Source organism: Meleagris gallopavo, chromosome 6 (assembly GCF_000146605.3).
Source record: "Meleagris gallopavo isolate NT-WF06-2002-E0010 breed Aviagen turkey brand Nicholas breeding stock chromosome 6, Turkey_5.1, whole genome shotgun sequence".
Taxonomy (NCBI): Eukaryota; Metazoa; Chordata; class Aves; order Galliformes; family Phasianidae; genus Meleagris; species Meleagris gallopavo.
Window position 1 is genome coordinate 23,681,241 of NC_015016.2, and position 17,446 is coordinate 23,698,686.

The following is a 17,446-nucleotide window of genomic DNA, read 5'->3' on the forward strand; positions in this document are numbered from 1 at the left end:
GAGTACATTTGTCTAGATATAATAGTTTCTCCGTGAAATGCCAAACTGCTTTTTAAGTTTTTATATTTTGCTGTTGCCAGTCAACCACATCACACTGTCCTTCACTGATTTTGATATTGGAAATAATAGACAGAACTGTACAACGGATTTTGTGGAGATTTTGGATGGGAATAACTACAATGCTCCTCTTCAAGGTAATGTGCCTTTTCCTTCTTTATCTCATGTATGGGACTACACTCAAGGTAAGTAGGTTTTCTTGAGTGTCCTGTAGCTTAATGTTTTTTTTTCTGATAAAAGAAGTTCCCATTGCCAGTCTAATCAGAGGAGACTGTAGCTGGTGGAATAAGACTTCAGTGTGAAAAACGTGGCCCTCCCAGGCTCTGCTAATGTGCAGTGTGGACCTGACTTTTCCTTCCTCTTCATCAGAACAATAGAAGAAATCAAGCAATTCAGTTTAAAGTGAAATCTAGGTTACAAAAATGTAGTACAACCTCCACTCATGAGTCACACTGAACGCATGTGAAGACAGTTGCAGATTTCTGGGAACAGAAAATGGATAAATGGATTTTCTTGAAACCCTGGAAATTTCTGCTTGTTCTTGATTTTTCTACAGCTTCCTCCATACATGTTTGTCCAGAGCTATCACTTTCAAGAAGAGGAGCAGCCTGAGCAATAAAGATCAATGCTTACACTGCTGGGAAGCCATGAGACAGAGCTGGCCATAGATATCCCCAGAGTTGTCATGAATTTCCTTCCTGGAAAATTCAGAACAGATGTGACTGATTCTGTTCTCCTTTTCCTTTACTTTTGTATATAATTTCTTGACGAGAGTAGGGTTGTATTCAATATAAATGGCTTGTAACTGAGAGCAGAATTATTTTTCTTGTCTCCTTTCCTCAGGCTTCACCTGGAAAGATGAGCAGAGCACTTGGCTGTTACCTTTCTGTTTGCTCTCAGATGCCTTTCTTTCAGATCATGATTCACATTCTTAATCCTCATATTACAATCTGTTACAGGAGAACTCTTCTGTTACTTGTTGCTTCTTTTTTTTTCATTAGGAACTCAGTGAAATGGAAACTACTGACAGATTTATTTGGTTTTGGAAGTATATATTTTTTAATTAGGCTGCAATTTCTGAGTAGAGTGAATGCAAGAGCTCAAGGACAGGATATCCATTGATTAGGGTGCCTGGAGGGCAGGACGTCCCAGTTCAAATTCTTTCTCAGTTTAATAAAAATAAAATAGTCCAGTAGAGTGTGTTCTCTGCTACTACGATATTTCAATTTTATGTGGATGTAACTGACAAATGCAATTATAAGCAATGTTACTCTTAGCTGCTGTCAGGCACTAACCCTAAATGTAAGATTATTAAAAGTAATTGCATGCTGAATGCTGCTTTGTTCACTCTGGCCTGTTCTCTTTCAGGCCGTTACTGTGGTACGACCATGCCACATCCTATCACTTCTTTTGGTAATGCTTTGGTGGTCAACTTCATCTCTAATAACAACATTACTGCCAGGGGCTTCCATGCCACCTATGCTGCATCATCATCATGTAAGTCTATAGGACAGATATTGCTAGTTTATACCTCTGATTTTTAAGAGAAAGACTAGATTTTGTATCTCTTTGGTTCTCTGGCATTCCCTATGTTGTAATCCCCTGTTGCCTTTCCTCTTGTTGGATAAGGTCTTGGGAAGGATATCAACAAGTCAAAGAATGACAAGACAAGACACAATGCGTTCTTGATTAGCAAATGCTCTGGCTCCACCAAGCTATTTGTACACTGTCATCATTCTCAAGCCTCTGCTTTCTCCTTATTCTTGCAGCGTGCGGAGGTACTTTCCACATGGACAGAGGAGCTTTCAACAGCCCTGGCTATCCCGAGCCGTATCCACTCAACACTGAGTGTGTCTGGACAATTCTCAGCTCCCCTGGCAACCGGCTGCAGCTGTCCTTCATGTAAATGCATTGCCAGGGGTTATTATTCATCCCCTTTAACAGAGCTAAAGGAAGGATGCTCTGTGTTTATTAGGAAATGTAATTACCAGATGATAAAGCTGAAACATACTTGTACAATCACTTGGAAAGAGAACACAGCAGTGGCTGGGGACAGCTTGCATTCAGTGTTCTCTCTTACTCATTGCTTACCATATTAAGGCATATATGGTGTTATATAAATAGGTTTTTTATTGTTTGAGCAGCATGGGATTCTGCAGAGGCCTGTTTTTACTCACATAAAAACAAGAAGAGGAAATTTTGTGCTATTCTACCTTTCCTTTAGGAAGGAAATTCCTACTATTTCCTTACTACCAGATTCACTGTAGTATTTATTATATAGCTAAGTCATATAAAGAATCCAAATACTCCACAGACTGTAAAGTAAGAATTTATATTAAAGTCTTCAAAATTTCTCAAACTGTAAGACCAATTATAGCAGTGAAAGCGCAACAGGGAGCAAAATAGTTATCTCAAAGGAACTTTTTCCTTCAGAGAACTTTCCTTTGAAGACTCGAGACAGTAAAAAAGACATCCATGGTTCACAGAACAATGTGGAATCCTTTACCAGGAGAGTCAGGTTGGTTTTTACCCATGATATGGATTTCTGAGTCTCTGCTTCTCAGCATCAAAGAGTGGCTGATGCCTAGAAACAGAGCACCGACCCTTTGCAAAATTTATCAGAGATCAGCAGAAATATAAAGTTTTTTCAAATTTGCATTTACAGTTAACCAGGATAAAAGGAAAATTTACCCAGTAACTTGCTGACTGCATAAAGTACAATTTGCTAAGCCCATACTGATTCATTAATGCAATGAAAAGGACAACATATTCCTCTTTTACTCACTGAAGCAGAGAATAAGCACTAAAGCCTGAAAACATTTTCCAAAATATTTGCTGCAACATAATGAATAACAACTTTTCAGAACAAAAACAGAAATGTAGTGGAAAGTATAAACTACCAGCAAAGCATACATTCAGATATCAAGTGGTCTTTAATAGATATAGACACTTTTTCTGTAGTTACATATAGTTGAAAAACAAGCTTAAAAGACTGTAAAGCAAGGGGTCATTGTGTTAGAAAGAAGTATTTATTTTATTTAACTTAATATCAGAGTTTTATAAAGTTTTGTTGGCATGAAGAATTCATTTTCTTCAGCTCAGTCTGAACAGAAATGCCTGCCTTGCAACTTGAGATTTGGCATTAAATTTGTCTGAAGCATATCCACATGAATGGTTGGAGACATTTAACAGCAGCCTGAACACATATGGCTGTGTTCAGCGCTAGAGGGGAGTTATTGTTACCAGAAAATCAGAAAGCACAAATATTTTAGAGCATGAGCTGTAAGAGGCGCTTGCTGGAATCTTTACTATAGATTCATAGCCATATAATGGAAAGTATATTGGATTGAATTGAAGCTTCACTTAGAATAATAGGCAGTGATTTTTAGATTGAGTTCAACATTTGGTTCAGTGCAATAATTTAGAGTTTAGTTACTAAATCCTATCCCTTTTCTAAGGTAAAAATTGATTAAGAAGAGTTAGGGTAATTCTTACTCAGAACCAGCTATGTGAAACACAGAGACATCAGAGAAGCAGTAATATTTAATAATTCTGGAGAAAAGGGACTTTTGAGCTCTGAGATGTGAAAAACAAATGAATCTAGGCCTCTGAAAATTATTTTCTCACTAGAGAATATACTGAAATAATGTGCACACACAGAGGCTACAAACTAATTTTAAGGCCAAAGGTATTTTCTGCACTCAATAGATGTTGTAGTCTGACTAGAGATTATAAAATCTTAGAAATCTCTTTTATATGTCAGAGCTTTCTGTGTTTCATGATGGTTGATGGAGAACCCGCTAATATTAAAAAGGTTTGAGAACTCTTAAAATTTTAACTTTGCAAACTGAAGCTCTGTCATAAAGAAGGGAGCACAAGGGACCAAGCCCTGGGTCAGCAGCACCACCAGGTAATGAGTGAGCGAGCTCAGGAGGATTACTGTCCACTTCATATGGTAAGATAACAACTACCGGGGGATTTGTAGGCTTGCAGGGCAAACTCTGAAGTATGTTTCAGTCATATGTCTGCTAATGCTCTTCTGCTGTTATCACAACAGAGAATTTCAAGTGGAATCTAGTAGCGGCTGCACCAAAGATTACCTGGAAATTCGTGAAGGGAATGCTACTGGCATGTTGGTAGGAAAATTGTGTGGAGACTCCTTACCTTCAAATTATACATCTTCTGTTGGTCATATCCTGTGGGTTAAATTTGTCTCAGACAGCTCAGGCACCGGCGTTGGCTTCAGGGCCACATTCTCACACTGTAAGTAAATGCTATTTAATTGAAAATTGTTGTTTCATAACACTTCCAAAATGGTCCAAAAAAGTGCCAATCTTTGGCTCTGCAAAGTCTATTAGAAAATGTTCATTGATATCATCAGGGTTGTGAATTCATTTAAAATGTGTTGCAAAATATCTACTAAGCTTGCATGTATGTGAATATACTAGATATACCATAATGAGATGAATTAGACATGAAATTCTATCTTTTTTATAACAGAAGAAATATATATATAATTAATTATATTATATTTTCAGAAACAAAAACTCCATGGGAAAAAAACTCACAAAATTTTCGTATTTAATGTTTCTTGGGAAGAAATGAACATGAAGTAGGCAGGATGAGAATCATAGAATCATAGAATGGCTTAGATTGGAAGAGACTTTAAAGATGGTCTATGTCCAATAATGAGAGAAAATTTAGCTATGTCACATTCCCATCTTTCCTACGAGTAGAGCCATATGGCTCAAGTATGAAGTAGAGGCATTAGTTGTCTCTTGTTTTTCAGTGTATGGAAATGACATTGTGGGAAACAGAGGACAAATAGCTTCACCACAGTGGCCCAGAAGCTACCCTCACAATTCCAATTACCAGTGGAGGATAAGCACCAATGCTTCACAAGTTATCCATGGCCGTATCCTGGAGATGGATATTGAAAATCATTACAGATGCAATTATGACAAGCTAAAGGTGATTTCATTGTAAATTTTTTTAAACTTTGGTTATTTTTGATGAAAATGATTAATAGAGGATCTTACGTTTAAGCAGAATTTCCAAGGATCTGATTGGGATTCATTGGTTTTGGCATGTTATCTTTTCAATAATTATAATAATATAAATATGATATAGGAAGAGATACTTACTCTTCGACTCTCTAACAGTTATTTCCAACTCGTAAGTTTGAAATATATTAAAAATTAGCCCATAATACCTATAAAATTAGGTTATTTTAAAAACCTACCAGGAACAGTCCCTTACTTGCACCCCTTTTTGTCTCTGAATCAATAGTTTGCTTTTGGCAGTAGGAAGTTACCTCTTCCTGTTTACCTTTTCCTCCTACAATACAGACAAGATTTTTCAGGCTAAAAAGAAAAGTAAGCATAGTGCAAAGCAAATTGGAGCAATTGATTCAGAAAGGATATGGAGCTTTTTCCTTCATCTCATGCCAGATTTTAATGGTATCTTCTTTATTCTAATTTAGCCTGACTTTATTTGTCCATCCCTCTGAGAGCAAAATGAGTTTCTTAAATCAGCTGACATCCAGTGGGCTACTCAAGGATCTGAATCAAGGTTTAGATCTTCAGTCTAATGTTAATCTTTAATCTTCCCCACCTTTTTAATTGGGGGAAAGAGGACAAGAATAAAAATAGATTTGAAAAGCAGCAAAAGAGAACCGTCTTGTAACTAGCCAAGAATTTAGCTTATAAATACATGGAAATACGTTATTATGGATTTATTTGACAGAATTTGAAATGCAAGTTTTCCTTGGGAAAAAGAACAAAACAACAAACCACCCAAAGAGTTTCATTTTTTTCTGGTACATGGTATTGTTTTTTTTTCTTAGCAAGAAACAAAGTTAGACTTTTTTTCACATGGGAGGCAAGTCAGCATCCCCAAAGAAAAGCCCTGTGGTAGGGAAAGAGTTTAGTTTGATGGGTTCCATTCAGATCTTTCTTCCATGAAAGCTTTATGTCTAACAGTATACAAAGGTAGGGGAGATATTGTTCCCTTTTAGTAAGAGGGATTTCTCTCTAACTGGGTTCTGATGAAAGACCATCCAAGTCCTACTTGCTCATTTAAAGAGGATAATTTTTCTGCTTGGAGACTTTCTGGGTAGGAGGAAGATAAAAATCTTCCTCTGTGAGGAATGACACCATCACTGTCTTTTTCTCACTGCAGGTATATGATGGGCCCACCATTCATTCTCGTCCTATTGCAACATACTGTGGTGCAGATCCAGCTTCTTTTACATCCTCTGGCAGCACATTGACAATACAGTTCCAGACAGATTCATCTGTGACTGGAAGAGGCTTTCTTTTAGAGTGGTATGCAATGGAGCCTTCTGCTCCCACACGCGCAATTGCTAGAGGTGGGTCTTCAGGGTGCTATGTGGTCAAAAGTGATCTAGTCAGTAATATATTGTGCTTTACTTCAAAATAGAACTGCAGCAACAACAAAATATAAACAACTCCGAAAAAATCCTCCCCACAAGAAGAAGCCCTCACTATTAACTGACTGAGAGTTTTCATTGATATTTTAATTAAACACTGTTATAGTCATATTAAGCTATTTACAAAGAACTCTCATGTACACTGTTTTATAGTGCTTTATCAATAAGAAAGTAGATAGAAGGTCATTTTTCTTAATACTGCTATTTCATGAAAGCTAAACATGTTACGTGCTATCATGAAAAAGTATCTCTCTTGAAATACCGTTCTTAAATCACTGGCCATTATGATGTGAAGCCTATGATAGACTACATCTCTTAGAGAGAATATGCTTGGTCTGATCACAAATCTTTTTGAGAAATAACTCCTGACAGGATAGGAGATGTGTCTACTGTACCATTGGTTTTCTCTGAGCAAGTTCAGCAAGAGAAAATTAAGACTGTCTGGAACATAGAGCAGTGTCTTCTTTCTAAATCCAAAGACAGATTTCTAGGGATCCCTGGAGCTCTACAGCATAGTGGCAGCATGTATTTTTTTGTGTTTTATATTCTGGGAGAGCACTAAACAACCGTACATCACTGAAGGAGCTCCATCTTGCCTGAAACTTAAAGCTGAAACTTTAGGAGTGGAGAAAGAAAAGCATTTCAGCTGAAGAAGTTCTAAATTCCTTTCTGAAGTAAAGTCTCTGTTAAACTTTTGTGTACTTTTGTAAATATTCTTCATAGTAAAATATATGTATGTATAATCCTTATAGTCCTGGATTTCAGGCTTTGTAGTCCTAGTCCAAACTGAAGCAATGTTTGAAGAAATCGTTTCCTCTGACTACACACCCTATTATTGTGCTCCCATTGTTCTTAACACAAGGTCTGTCAAATTAAGTGAAATATTCAGTTTAAAAAGAGGATGCTTACATTTTTGTTTTCTTGAACATCATAGGTGCATGCGGAGGGACTGTGACAAGTGAAGAAACTCCTTCATTCCTCTACTCGCCAGGCTGGCCCATGAACTACAGAAATTTTGCTGACTGTGTGTGGCTTATCAGAGCTCCTGGGTCCACTGTGGAGTTTAACATCCTGGCCCTGGATATTGAATCTCACAGTTCGTGCTACTATGACACACTTACTATCCAAGATGGTAAGAAGCCAATCTTGCCCTACACCAGTAGTATGAAATAGACACTGAATGTCTTAGGACCTGTGTCTGGAACATAAGTAATCTAGTTAGCAATGGAAACAGCATCTATACCAGTATCGTTTGTCTAGACTGAGATGTTCCACTAGTTAAAACAAAACTAGCAAAGCATAGCAAAATGTTTAGTTATCTATAAAAATATTTCTCTGTGAGGGATTAAAAATCTTTAAAAGTCTCTGCCTGAAAGTGGGAAAGCCACAGCAAACAAAAAAGGCAAAGTGGACTGATTTTAATTATTAATTATTACATTTTCTTTTGATTTCAGGAGACAATGGTCTTTCCCCATTGCTAGCTACTATATGTGGACGAGAACCTCCTGGGCCAGTAAGATCAACTGGAGAGACAATGTTCATCCGCTTCGTGTCAGATGCAAGTGTCACTGGAGCTGGATTTAATGCCTCATATCACAAAAGTGAGATCTATTTCTCTTCTTTCCCAGATAAACTTCTGCCTTGCTGTTAACAACTGAGTAGGAAAAGAAAAGACTAATGAAATTTTTATCATCTGTCTTTGATCCATGCAGTTGATCACAGAGATCGATTATCCACTTCTCACAAACATACATTAAAAATCTCTGACTCTGCTGTATGGGACTGCTGAATCACGGCCTGAACCTCTGATTAATCACCTGAGGCAAGCAATGAGTCAGCCACGGGAGCACAGGTGAAGGCAAATCACCTGTGCTGCAGGAAAGGGTGGAGCCTGGCTCCACCTCTCCTAGACCCATTTAAGAGCTGACTGCCAGTGGGGAAGGATCTCTCTGGAGATCTGCTCCACTGGAGTCCATCTTGCGAGCCCAGGATAGGGTGAGTGACTTTCTCTCATTACTCCAATATAACAATTACATTAGCCAAGCTCCTGGATATACATATACCATCTGTATATCCATTGATTATACACTCTGCAAAGATAAAATTTGCTATTTGCTCAATAATGTAAGGCAACAAAGCAGGATTCAACCAGATTGGTCACTTTCCAGAAGTAAAAAAGTGTATGTGCATAAAGTTGTAACAGCTTACTTGGAGGGAGAAAGGATATCCAACTAAGAGATGGAAGTAAATGACTCAAAGCACAGACAAAGAGATATTGAGAATGCACCTATGGCTGATAACTGATTCCTGAACAGGCTGAGGCACCAAAGAAGGTGTTATGAAAATGGACAGCTGGGGGAAATCTTTTTTACCATCAGCTTGAGTAGGTGATAGTGGTTTAGTCCATGCTAAAAGCAATAAACTCAGACATCGTGAGAGTCATTCCATGAGAGGTCCGTGGCACAGCTATTTGCTTACTTGTCTGTTAAGTCTGAGAACTGAGTTTCAATGTCAAGATGTTTGGTGTGAGGCGTCTTGCAATCTACTAAATTATATTTGGGAGATCCTTCATTTTATGCATTGCTCTGTGGCCCTCAACTTGTCAAATATTTGTTTCAACATTTGCTTTTACCTATAACATCTTCCCTGTGACAGTTATTTTCTTTTCTTCTGAATCAATATTTGAATAGTTGACACTAATATTTTTCTCTTTGCTTCAACTCCTTTTTCCCAGGTTGCGGAGGTTATTTGCATGAAGACAGGGGTGTGATCACATCCCCTAACTACCCTCAGGACTATACTCCTAATCTGAATTGTTCCTGGCATGTACTTGTAACTTCTGGATTTATCATAACTGTCCATTTTGAACAACCTTTTCAGGTTAAAAGTGAGGATGCTTCCTGCAATACTGGTGATTACGTAGAGGTAAGGTTATTAGCAAAGTCCCAGATTCTCAAAAGTATTAAAGCTTCTGAATCTTACAGATTTTAGTAGCAGTGAAACAGACCAGATTCTTGAGAGATGAAAATAACAAATTGAAATACCACAGAAATTATTTTTCTGTTTTTGTCTTACTAATTACTATGCGTTAATTAAACACTAGGTAATTGTTTTCTCCGTGGCTGGAAGCATTGAGATGGAGTGTGCTCGAAGCTTGTGTGACTTTAGCAATTTTTTTCTTCTAGCTTAAGAATGGGCTAGATGCTTCTGCCCCACCCTTGGTATCTGGAAGGGGAAATGGACGCTTTTGTGGAAGCAGCCCCATCTCTACCATGTACACCACAGACAATCAGCTATTTGTCCGCTTCATTTCTGACAGCAGGAATGAGGGTCAAGGATTCAAACTGAAATTTGAGGCTAAGAGTTTAGGTAAGTCTAGCAAATGAGCATGAGTTCTGTAATTCAACAGATATAAATTGCAATTTCTCCTCTTAAAGAGGGTTTTTTTTAATATATAAATCCCAGCCCAGACAGAATGTAAGTCAATGAAATCAGATGTCTGCAAAAATGTCCTCTTTTTTTCTTTAGTCTATGACTTCTGATCCTATTCTCAAATTTCTCCTTTGTAAAGACAACCAGATGCAGCTCATCAAAACTGGAGATATTAAAGTAAAATTATCTTGAGGTAGGAAAACGTGTAGCCTCTGAAATTAAGGAGAGATATTCATAATTTTTGCAGAAAAGAGAAAGAAAAAAAAAAAAAAAGCCTAGGAAACAGAACATTATTTTAAACATTCACTACCAAGTGCAACTGCTAAGTTATGTCAGGAATGATGTACTATAGTATGTCTAGAAAGGTGATAACATTTCTCACAAGTTTTTCTCTCAGCTGAGAAAACAACACTTAGACAGAGCTAACATCTTTCAAAGAATGAAATAAAATGAAGACTCAGGTTCCAGAAGTAAATCAGGGATTTGACATTTGCAGTTATTCCACTGTATTTCTGATACATGCCACTTGGGACACCAGAAGACTTGGTGTTAATCAGTGTGACTAATCACAACTAAGGCAACCTGTCGATGTACTCAGAATCATTGCTAGCATTTCTGTAGGGGATTCATAAAGAGAATGGGTGAAGCTGTACCATAGTGTTTCAACTGTTTAGAAAGCTTGACTAAAACTCTGTTTACCAGCATTGTTAGAATTTTTTTTTTTTTGGACAGACAGCTTCTGATCAAAAGGAAGACATTTTTATAGGATAAAGGACCAGAATTAATCCTCATGTTTGCTCCGACTGGCATTTCTCATGCCTTCATTATTGCATTAAACAGGCATTTCAATCATTTTGACTTTTGGAAAGCAGTTGTAGGAAATGATTCACAGTAGCAATGATGCCTCTGATCTGCTGGCTTTTCTTGCTTTGAGAACTGAGATGGGAACAAGGCAAGAAGCATGTATCGTGCTTGGCTAAGAAGCCAAACTAAGGAAGACTGAAGAGCGGTTTAATTTAAGGACCAGAACATTTGAAATTGAGGAGAACTAGGTAAACAGTAGCACATAGGGAACATCGGATTCTACTGCATTGAAATTATTTCCCATAGCAGTAAAAAACATTCAGTTTTGATGTAGCTATATGACACTGAAAGAAAAACTGTTGGAATATAGCGATGACTCATATTTTCAATGCCTCACCCATTTCCTTAACATGTTGTTGTGTTTTATTGGCAATCTTTTCTTTCCCAGCTTGTGGAGGGAATATTTATATCAATGATTTCAACCCCAGTGGATATACATCTTCCCCCAACTATCCGAACAATTACCCCTCGCACGCTGACTGTGTCTGGACCATAACTGCTCCTAATGGACACGCAGTAGAACTGCAATTTCAAGATCAGTTTTACATTGAACCTTCACCAAAGTATATATCCACATTGTTTTGCCTGTGTTTCTTCAGAGACTTCATCCTAATTTTTCTTTCCCTATTACTTTCTCTAATTCCTCCCAGAGCACGCTTCCATTTTTACAATCAAAAATGATTGGGAAATATTTAAGAGAGATCACTGGAGCTATTGAGTCACTAGTGTACATTGTAGTGCATGATACAAATAAATATTATAGATAGGAAGAAGGCATCCATACTTAAAAGGTGTGTTCTGTAACATCTTTGCCCTTAAGTCTTTCATTTTCAGATTTTCACTGTGACTATCAACAAGTTTTAAATCCAGTTGATTACCACCACCTATCTGCTGATTTTTCAATGAGTCAACATGTTTTGCATCCCACTCCCTGAAGCATGAAACAAGGCCTAGTTTTCAGGTGATGTAACTTCACAGATTTGGAGATAGGCCAGTATACTCCAAAAACAACCCTCACCTGTGTGGCCGTATTAAGGAAAAAATGGTGCAGAAAGGAGAATCCCAAAAGTATTCTTTCTTTCTGAGTTCCCAGGATGTCTTCTGCAGGCTGCTGCATCGTTCTGAAGGCAAAGCTGTTAGTTAAGGTGTTTTAGGTTTTTTTTTTTTATGCCTACATATATTCCCATATTTGACTTTTTATTCCTCTAGTTGGTACTATATCTGTTCTTAACTTATCAATCCTTAAAGAGACTTAACAAGCCGAATGCTAGAAAAAAAAAAAAAAAAGAAAGAAAAAAAATCATGTTAAAGATGGCCACAACTACTGTCTTCAGTGTTGTTCATAATCTCCCAAGGATACACTTTTGTCAAATCTGATCTGATTATGGGCTGGGTTTGAACGAATCTTTCTCAGTGTTTCTAGCACTTTTTTTGATTCAAATACTGGATGACTACCATTGATCATTAACATGTTGATCCTGTCCTGTTCACAGTGCATGGAAACTGATCTAATTTCCTACTTTGGAAACTTTGGCTTTGTACACTTATATAAAAGGTTTAAAACAATTACTGCTAAACATTGAACAAAAAATTCTCTCTTATTCTAGCTGCACTTCAAGTTACCTAGAGCTACGTAATGGTGCTGATTCAAGTGCCCCTATCCTTGCCAAGCTTTGTGGGAGTTTGTTGCCAGGCTCACAGAGATCCTCGGGAGCTGTCATGTACCTGAGATTCAGATCTGACAGCAGTGACACCCATGTGGGATTCAATGCTAAATATTCAACTGGTAATGCTTCCATTTATCAATTTCTCTCACTTTGGGGAAGATTTTGGTCTCAATTACCTGGCTTCTTAAATGGAACTTAAACCATGCATAAGAGTTAGACTGGCAGATGCTTCTTCCAATTAGCATTTGTGCTATGACATCAGAATCATCATACAGATTAACATCAGCATGTTCTAGTCCTAGCAAGAGATGGAAATTATGGAAATATGAATAGGAAACTGACCACAGGTCTGCAGCAGTAAAAATAAAGACTGGGTAACCCCTCATCAAAGACAGTTATCAAAGGAGCAGTAGCACAATGATGAGGTGGATAAAGTCATACAGCACAATTTAATTTTAAAATTATTTACCTTCAAGGTGCAAAAATAGTATTAGAAAGCACTAACAAATATATAAAATAAAAAATAGTATTTGATCAGATCAGAAATATGGTACCTTTAATCTTTTTTATAAGTTTAATGATCTTCAAAGGTCAGTGGCTATTATGTTAGTGTTACTCATGTAGGAAAGTCTCGGACTGCTAATTTCTCAAAGGCTAAGTATTGAACGCTATTGCTTTACACAGGATTTTGCTGATTGTGTTAAATCTCAACCCCTTAAACCAATGTAGCGTACTGTGATATTTCTGAAGCTGAAAAATGAAGTAACTTCAAACTTCAGAAAATGTTGGTATACTAAGCCATTATGCATTTATGTATCCATAGAAGATTTAAACAGTCATCTCAACTATATGCCAGTCATTCTGAGCAAAGCACTTATCTCTCAAAGCAGACAGTACGTACACCATTCTTACTGTCGTGAAAAGGTATCTGGCAGACACACAGACTACACTGTAAAATCCAATATATTCTATCAGGGAATATTATTTTCTGTGAGCTGTGTTGTTATGAGCTTATAACTGCAGGTACCACAGATAAGTGAGTTTTCAGAGAGTGCAAATTGAATGTAAATAGTAGCTTCCTGAATTATGCAGTTTTTTCCTCACGAACCACTCCACCACAAGGAGAGGCATCTAAACAGGAAGGGACTTCAGGAAAGAGAAGAGGAATTTGAATCATAGCTTTAGACACAAACCAGCAATTACTTGTTGCCAGTAACAAAACATTTAGATCCACTTTTAGCAAACTAAGTTTCTTTATGAATAGATGATACAGATTTCCATACATTAAACAAGAGGTTTTTTTTTATGTTTTTCAGAAGAATTGGATATATATGGATATGGATAAATATGGATATAGGTAGCAATCAGACATGGTCCTTGAAATCTGACTTTATTCAAACTATTAGAGACAGGTAGATGGGAAGGGCTGTTTGCAATGCAAGTGGTGCATATGACAAAACAAATTCAACTGGTTGGATTAAAAAGAAATGTGGAATTTTTGGTCAGAAAGCAACACTGAATGTATTTCTACAGCTGCAGAATAAGTTGCTTGTGCCTTCGTTTTAGGTCTTGAGCTTTCTTCTAAAAAAACAGCTCATCTCTCTGAGCTCCTTCAATCAGCCTAGTTCTTGCTTTTGCAGCTCCCTGTGGTGGTACAGTGGCAGGACAAACTGGTGTCATTGAAAGCGTGGGATATCCTGACCTTCACTATCCGGATGACCTGCTCTGTGAATGGTTTCTGCAGGGGCCGAGGGGCCACTATCTTACCATCACACTGGAAGACCTGGATATTCAAAACACCTCTGAATGTGCAAATGACTTTGTGGAGATACGAGAATACAATGCTTCTGGTCTGAGAGTTTTTTCAGTGTTTGTCCTCTCTTTCTTAGCAATGCTGAGAAACCTTACCAGAGTTTCCTGAAAGCATTCCTCATTGAGCATATGGTATCCCTTTTGAATGTACAGTGTTTGCTCCTGTCTGCCTTGCTTGCTGAAAGAAAGGCAAACAAAACCTTTCCCAGCAATTTCCCAGAAGTAGATTGATTTTACTAGTTTACTTAATGTGGTCCTTCAGTATAAATGAAAATACAAATAACTTATTTGATTAAAAATTGTATTTCTGTATTTGATTTTTACAGGAAATTTGTTGGGCCGGTACTGTGGTAACACTCTCCCTGATGCTGTGGATACCTCTGACAGTTTTGCTTATGTCAAGTTTGTCACTGATGGATCAATAAATGCCCGAGGATTCAGACTGCGCTTTGATTCCAGTACTGAAGGTTGGATTTGCAAGGCTGCAAGTTACTTTCAGGGCAGAAACATACTGCCCAGTACATAGTCTAGTTCAGCATACATTGTAGATCAGTTATTTTAGGAGTGGTGTATATTTGCTCTTCGAATTCATTGCTAGATAAAGTAAGAATAGAGCTCTCTGGTTACTGCTTAGCCAAAACTCTGAAAGGCAAGCAGTCCCTGTAAAGGGTGATGCTTTCAGTGATAGGTTTCAAACAGCAAAGCATGCTTCTCTGCACCTTTTCTCTGCAGCAGTCACTCCAGGGATGCCCTGCCATACCCTTCTCTTGATGAAGAGAAAGGTAAAGAAATGCTATGATATTCCTTTATGTTATTCTTTTCCTTCTTTTAAGGTGAATGGTATTCTTAGATCTCCCTAAAGCCAGTAGTTTGGAGGTAATGCTTTGTTTTGTTTTCCTACTTTAAAAGGTATAATTTATTTGTTCTCAAAATTAGTTAATTTGGGAAATAAAGGAGGAAAGGAGCTGATCATGTAGAAACTGAGAGATTTATTCTTCTCCTTTGGAGAGTTCTTGTCTAGAAGAAATGAATCACCACCTTGCAGAAGTATGCTCTCATAACATAGTTTAGCATACCAGATTGTTTTCCTTAAAAATTTTGCCTTTCTAAGGAAAATATCTTTCCAGACTTGACATCAGTGATGATTCATGATAGCAGCATCACAAAACTGCAGAGGCACTGAGGTTGTAAGGAGTGTTCAACCATTCAAGCAAGATCAGATAGAGCAGGCTGATCAAGAATGTGGCCAGTTGAGTTTTGAATGTCCTCAGGAGCAGACACTCCAAAACCTCTCTGGACAACTTATTCCAACATTCAATAACCCTCAAAGTGAAAAAAAAATATATAAAAATCTGGTGACCTTTAAATAAACTATTTGCAGTAGTTGTCTTGAAAATATCTCCTGTCAACCCTTTTTTTTAATTCCTTATAGCTTCATCTAAAAGTTTCCTTATCTTCATCTTCTGCAGTAAAATAACAGAGTAGGAAACAGAATCCAAAGGAATGTTATTTCACTCTCAGAACCCTGTTATGCAGAAGAGAAACTGTATTAGCAAAAATTAAATGCAGGTGGATACAGAGATTAGACTATTCTATAGGAGTCTGTGAGGATGAAGAAAGAGACTAACTCTCCCACTGTACTCCATTTAACTATATCTCTGTATTTGAAGAGAAAAACAAGTATGGACTGGCAAGCTTACGCCATTAGTCACAGAAGAAAAATGTGTATACACAAGACTTTTAATATTTTTTCATCAGAGTATCATTTTATATTCATAGTAAAGATGGGAACAAATAAAATAACTGTACTGAAAAAGAATTGCTTAAAGTCCTTTGTGGCTTTTTCTCTACCTCTCCTAATAAGCAGAGGAAAACCATGTCCTTCCATCATTGCTCTAAGGCCCTGCCTAGTCATCTGAAAAGCAGTAATATCTCAATACAGCCACATTAAGAGGCTTGTATTGCTTTGCAACAAAGCCTGAGGGTCGCTCAGGCTTCTGAAGTCTGACAAACCCTTCGGAGAAGGACGTGTTAATAATTAGAGCTGTTATGGCCTATTAACATTCAGCTGCTTTTATGGATGAATAAGAACTGAGGAACTCAGCTGTTAGGCAAATGTATGAACAGAATAGGCATAACAAATCAACCTTTCAGGATCTCTTTTTTTCTTGCATTATTGATGGGAACTTTTTTTTTCTTTTTGTTTTCCTATTAACTCTATAAACAATGTCCCAATATTATCTGGGTATTTCAGAATGCGGTGGGGATTTTTCTGCCCCTGTTGGAATGTTTACTTCACCGAACTATCCCAACCCATACCCACATAATCGAGTGTGTGAATGGAGGATCACAGTGGAAGAAGGCCGACGTATCATCCTAACCATTAATGATATGAGAACTGAAGAACACTGGAGATGCTCATCAGATTATGTGGCTGTGAGTATTGTGTGTGAAGATGGAATACAGGAATTAATACAGCTGAAAGGTCATTTATGTCTATGTCTGATTTTAAGACAAATCATAATTTCACCCAGAGGAAACAGATAAATGAAAGTTAGCTCTGATGGGTCACATCTGCTAATTTTAAAGTACGGACATTCTGGAATTCATGAGCCAGGCAGAGGGGTGGACCTGAAGAACCAGGCTTCAGTGTCATTAATTTAACAGTAGGTAGAAGTACCTCCAGCTCCCCTAGTCTCTTATGGACATCCAGGTATGTTTGCTGCAGGATCTGCAAGGTTCTCACCATGCAGCCCTAACATGGTCACATTACTCTCTGTCAGCATCTATCTCATCCCAAGCCTTTCTTCCCCAGCAAGGCAGAGTTCCCTATGTAATACCTGTATCCTGAGCTCCACCAATTTACAATAGTATTCAGTTTCTCATTTGTTCAGGTTAGCAGTGCAGGGTTCCGTTTTACCATGATCAGAAGATAGCTCATGTACAAATGTGAGGGAGCTTTTCCTAGTGATTTGTGGGTGATCTTCACTTGTTTTCCTTTATGAATACTTTAGACAGACCATAAGGAATGGCTTTTAATTGAATAATAACAAAGTAGTGATCTTTTGAAGGAAAATCGGTCATGCTACTTGATGTCCCTTCAGCACTTATTCCAAATCTCAGTAGGAAAAGTCTTTTCTATCTTGCTGAGATTGTATTAGAA

The 17,446-nt window shown here is 37.6% G+C and overlaps 1 protein-coding gene across 1 annotated transcript in view; it reads left to right on the top strand.

Annotated features, from left to right (window-relative positions):
* Window positions 1-17,446, top strand: part of CUBN (cubilin) — a 70,806-nt gene that overhangs the window by 15,248 nt on the left and 38,112 nt on the right. The window contains exons 6-20 of the mRNA XM_010712704.2: window positions 81-194; window positions 1,426-1,554; window positions 1,827-1,959; window positions 4,115-4,320; window positions 4,847-5,028; window positions 6,238-6,427; window positions 7,443-7,640; window positions 7,963-8,109; window positions 9,243-9,433; window positions 9,694-9,877; window positions 11,193-11,367; window positions 12,412-12,590; window positions 14,112-14,321; window positions 14,610-14,750; window positions 16,538-16,719. Of these exons, the coding sequence (XP_010711006.1) occupies window positions 81-194; window positions 1,426-1,554; window positions 1,827-1,959; window positions 4,115-4,320; window positions 4,847-5,028; window positions 6,238-6,427; window positions 7,443-7,640; window positions 7,963-8,109; window positions 9,243-9,433; window positions 9,694-9,877; window positions 11,193-11,367; window positions 12,412-12,590; window positions 14,112-14,321; window positions 14,610-14,750; window positions 16,538-16,719 (2,561 nt within the window). The remainder of the gene's footprint in view (window positions 1-80; window positions 195-1,425; window positions 1,555-1,826; window positions 1,960-4,114; window positions 4,321-4,846; window positions 5,029-6,237; window positions 6,428-7,442; window positions 7,641-7,962; window positions 8,110-9,242; window positions 9,434-9,693; window positions 9,878-11,192; window positions 11,368-12,411; window positions 12,591-14,111; window positions 14,322-14,609; window positions 14,751-16,537; window positions 16,720-17,446) is intronic.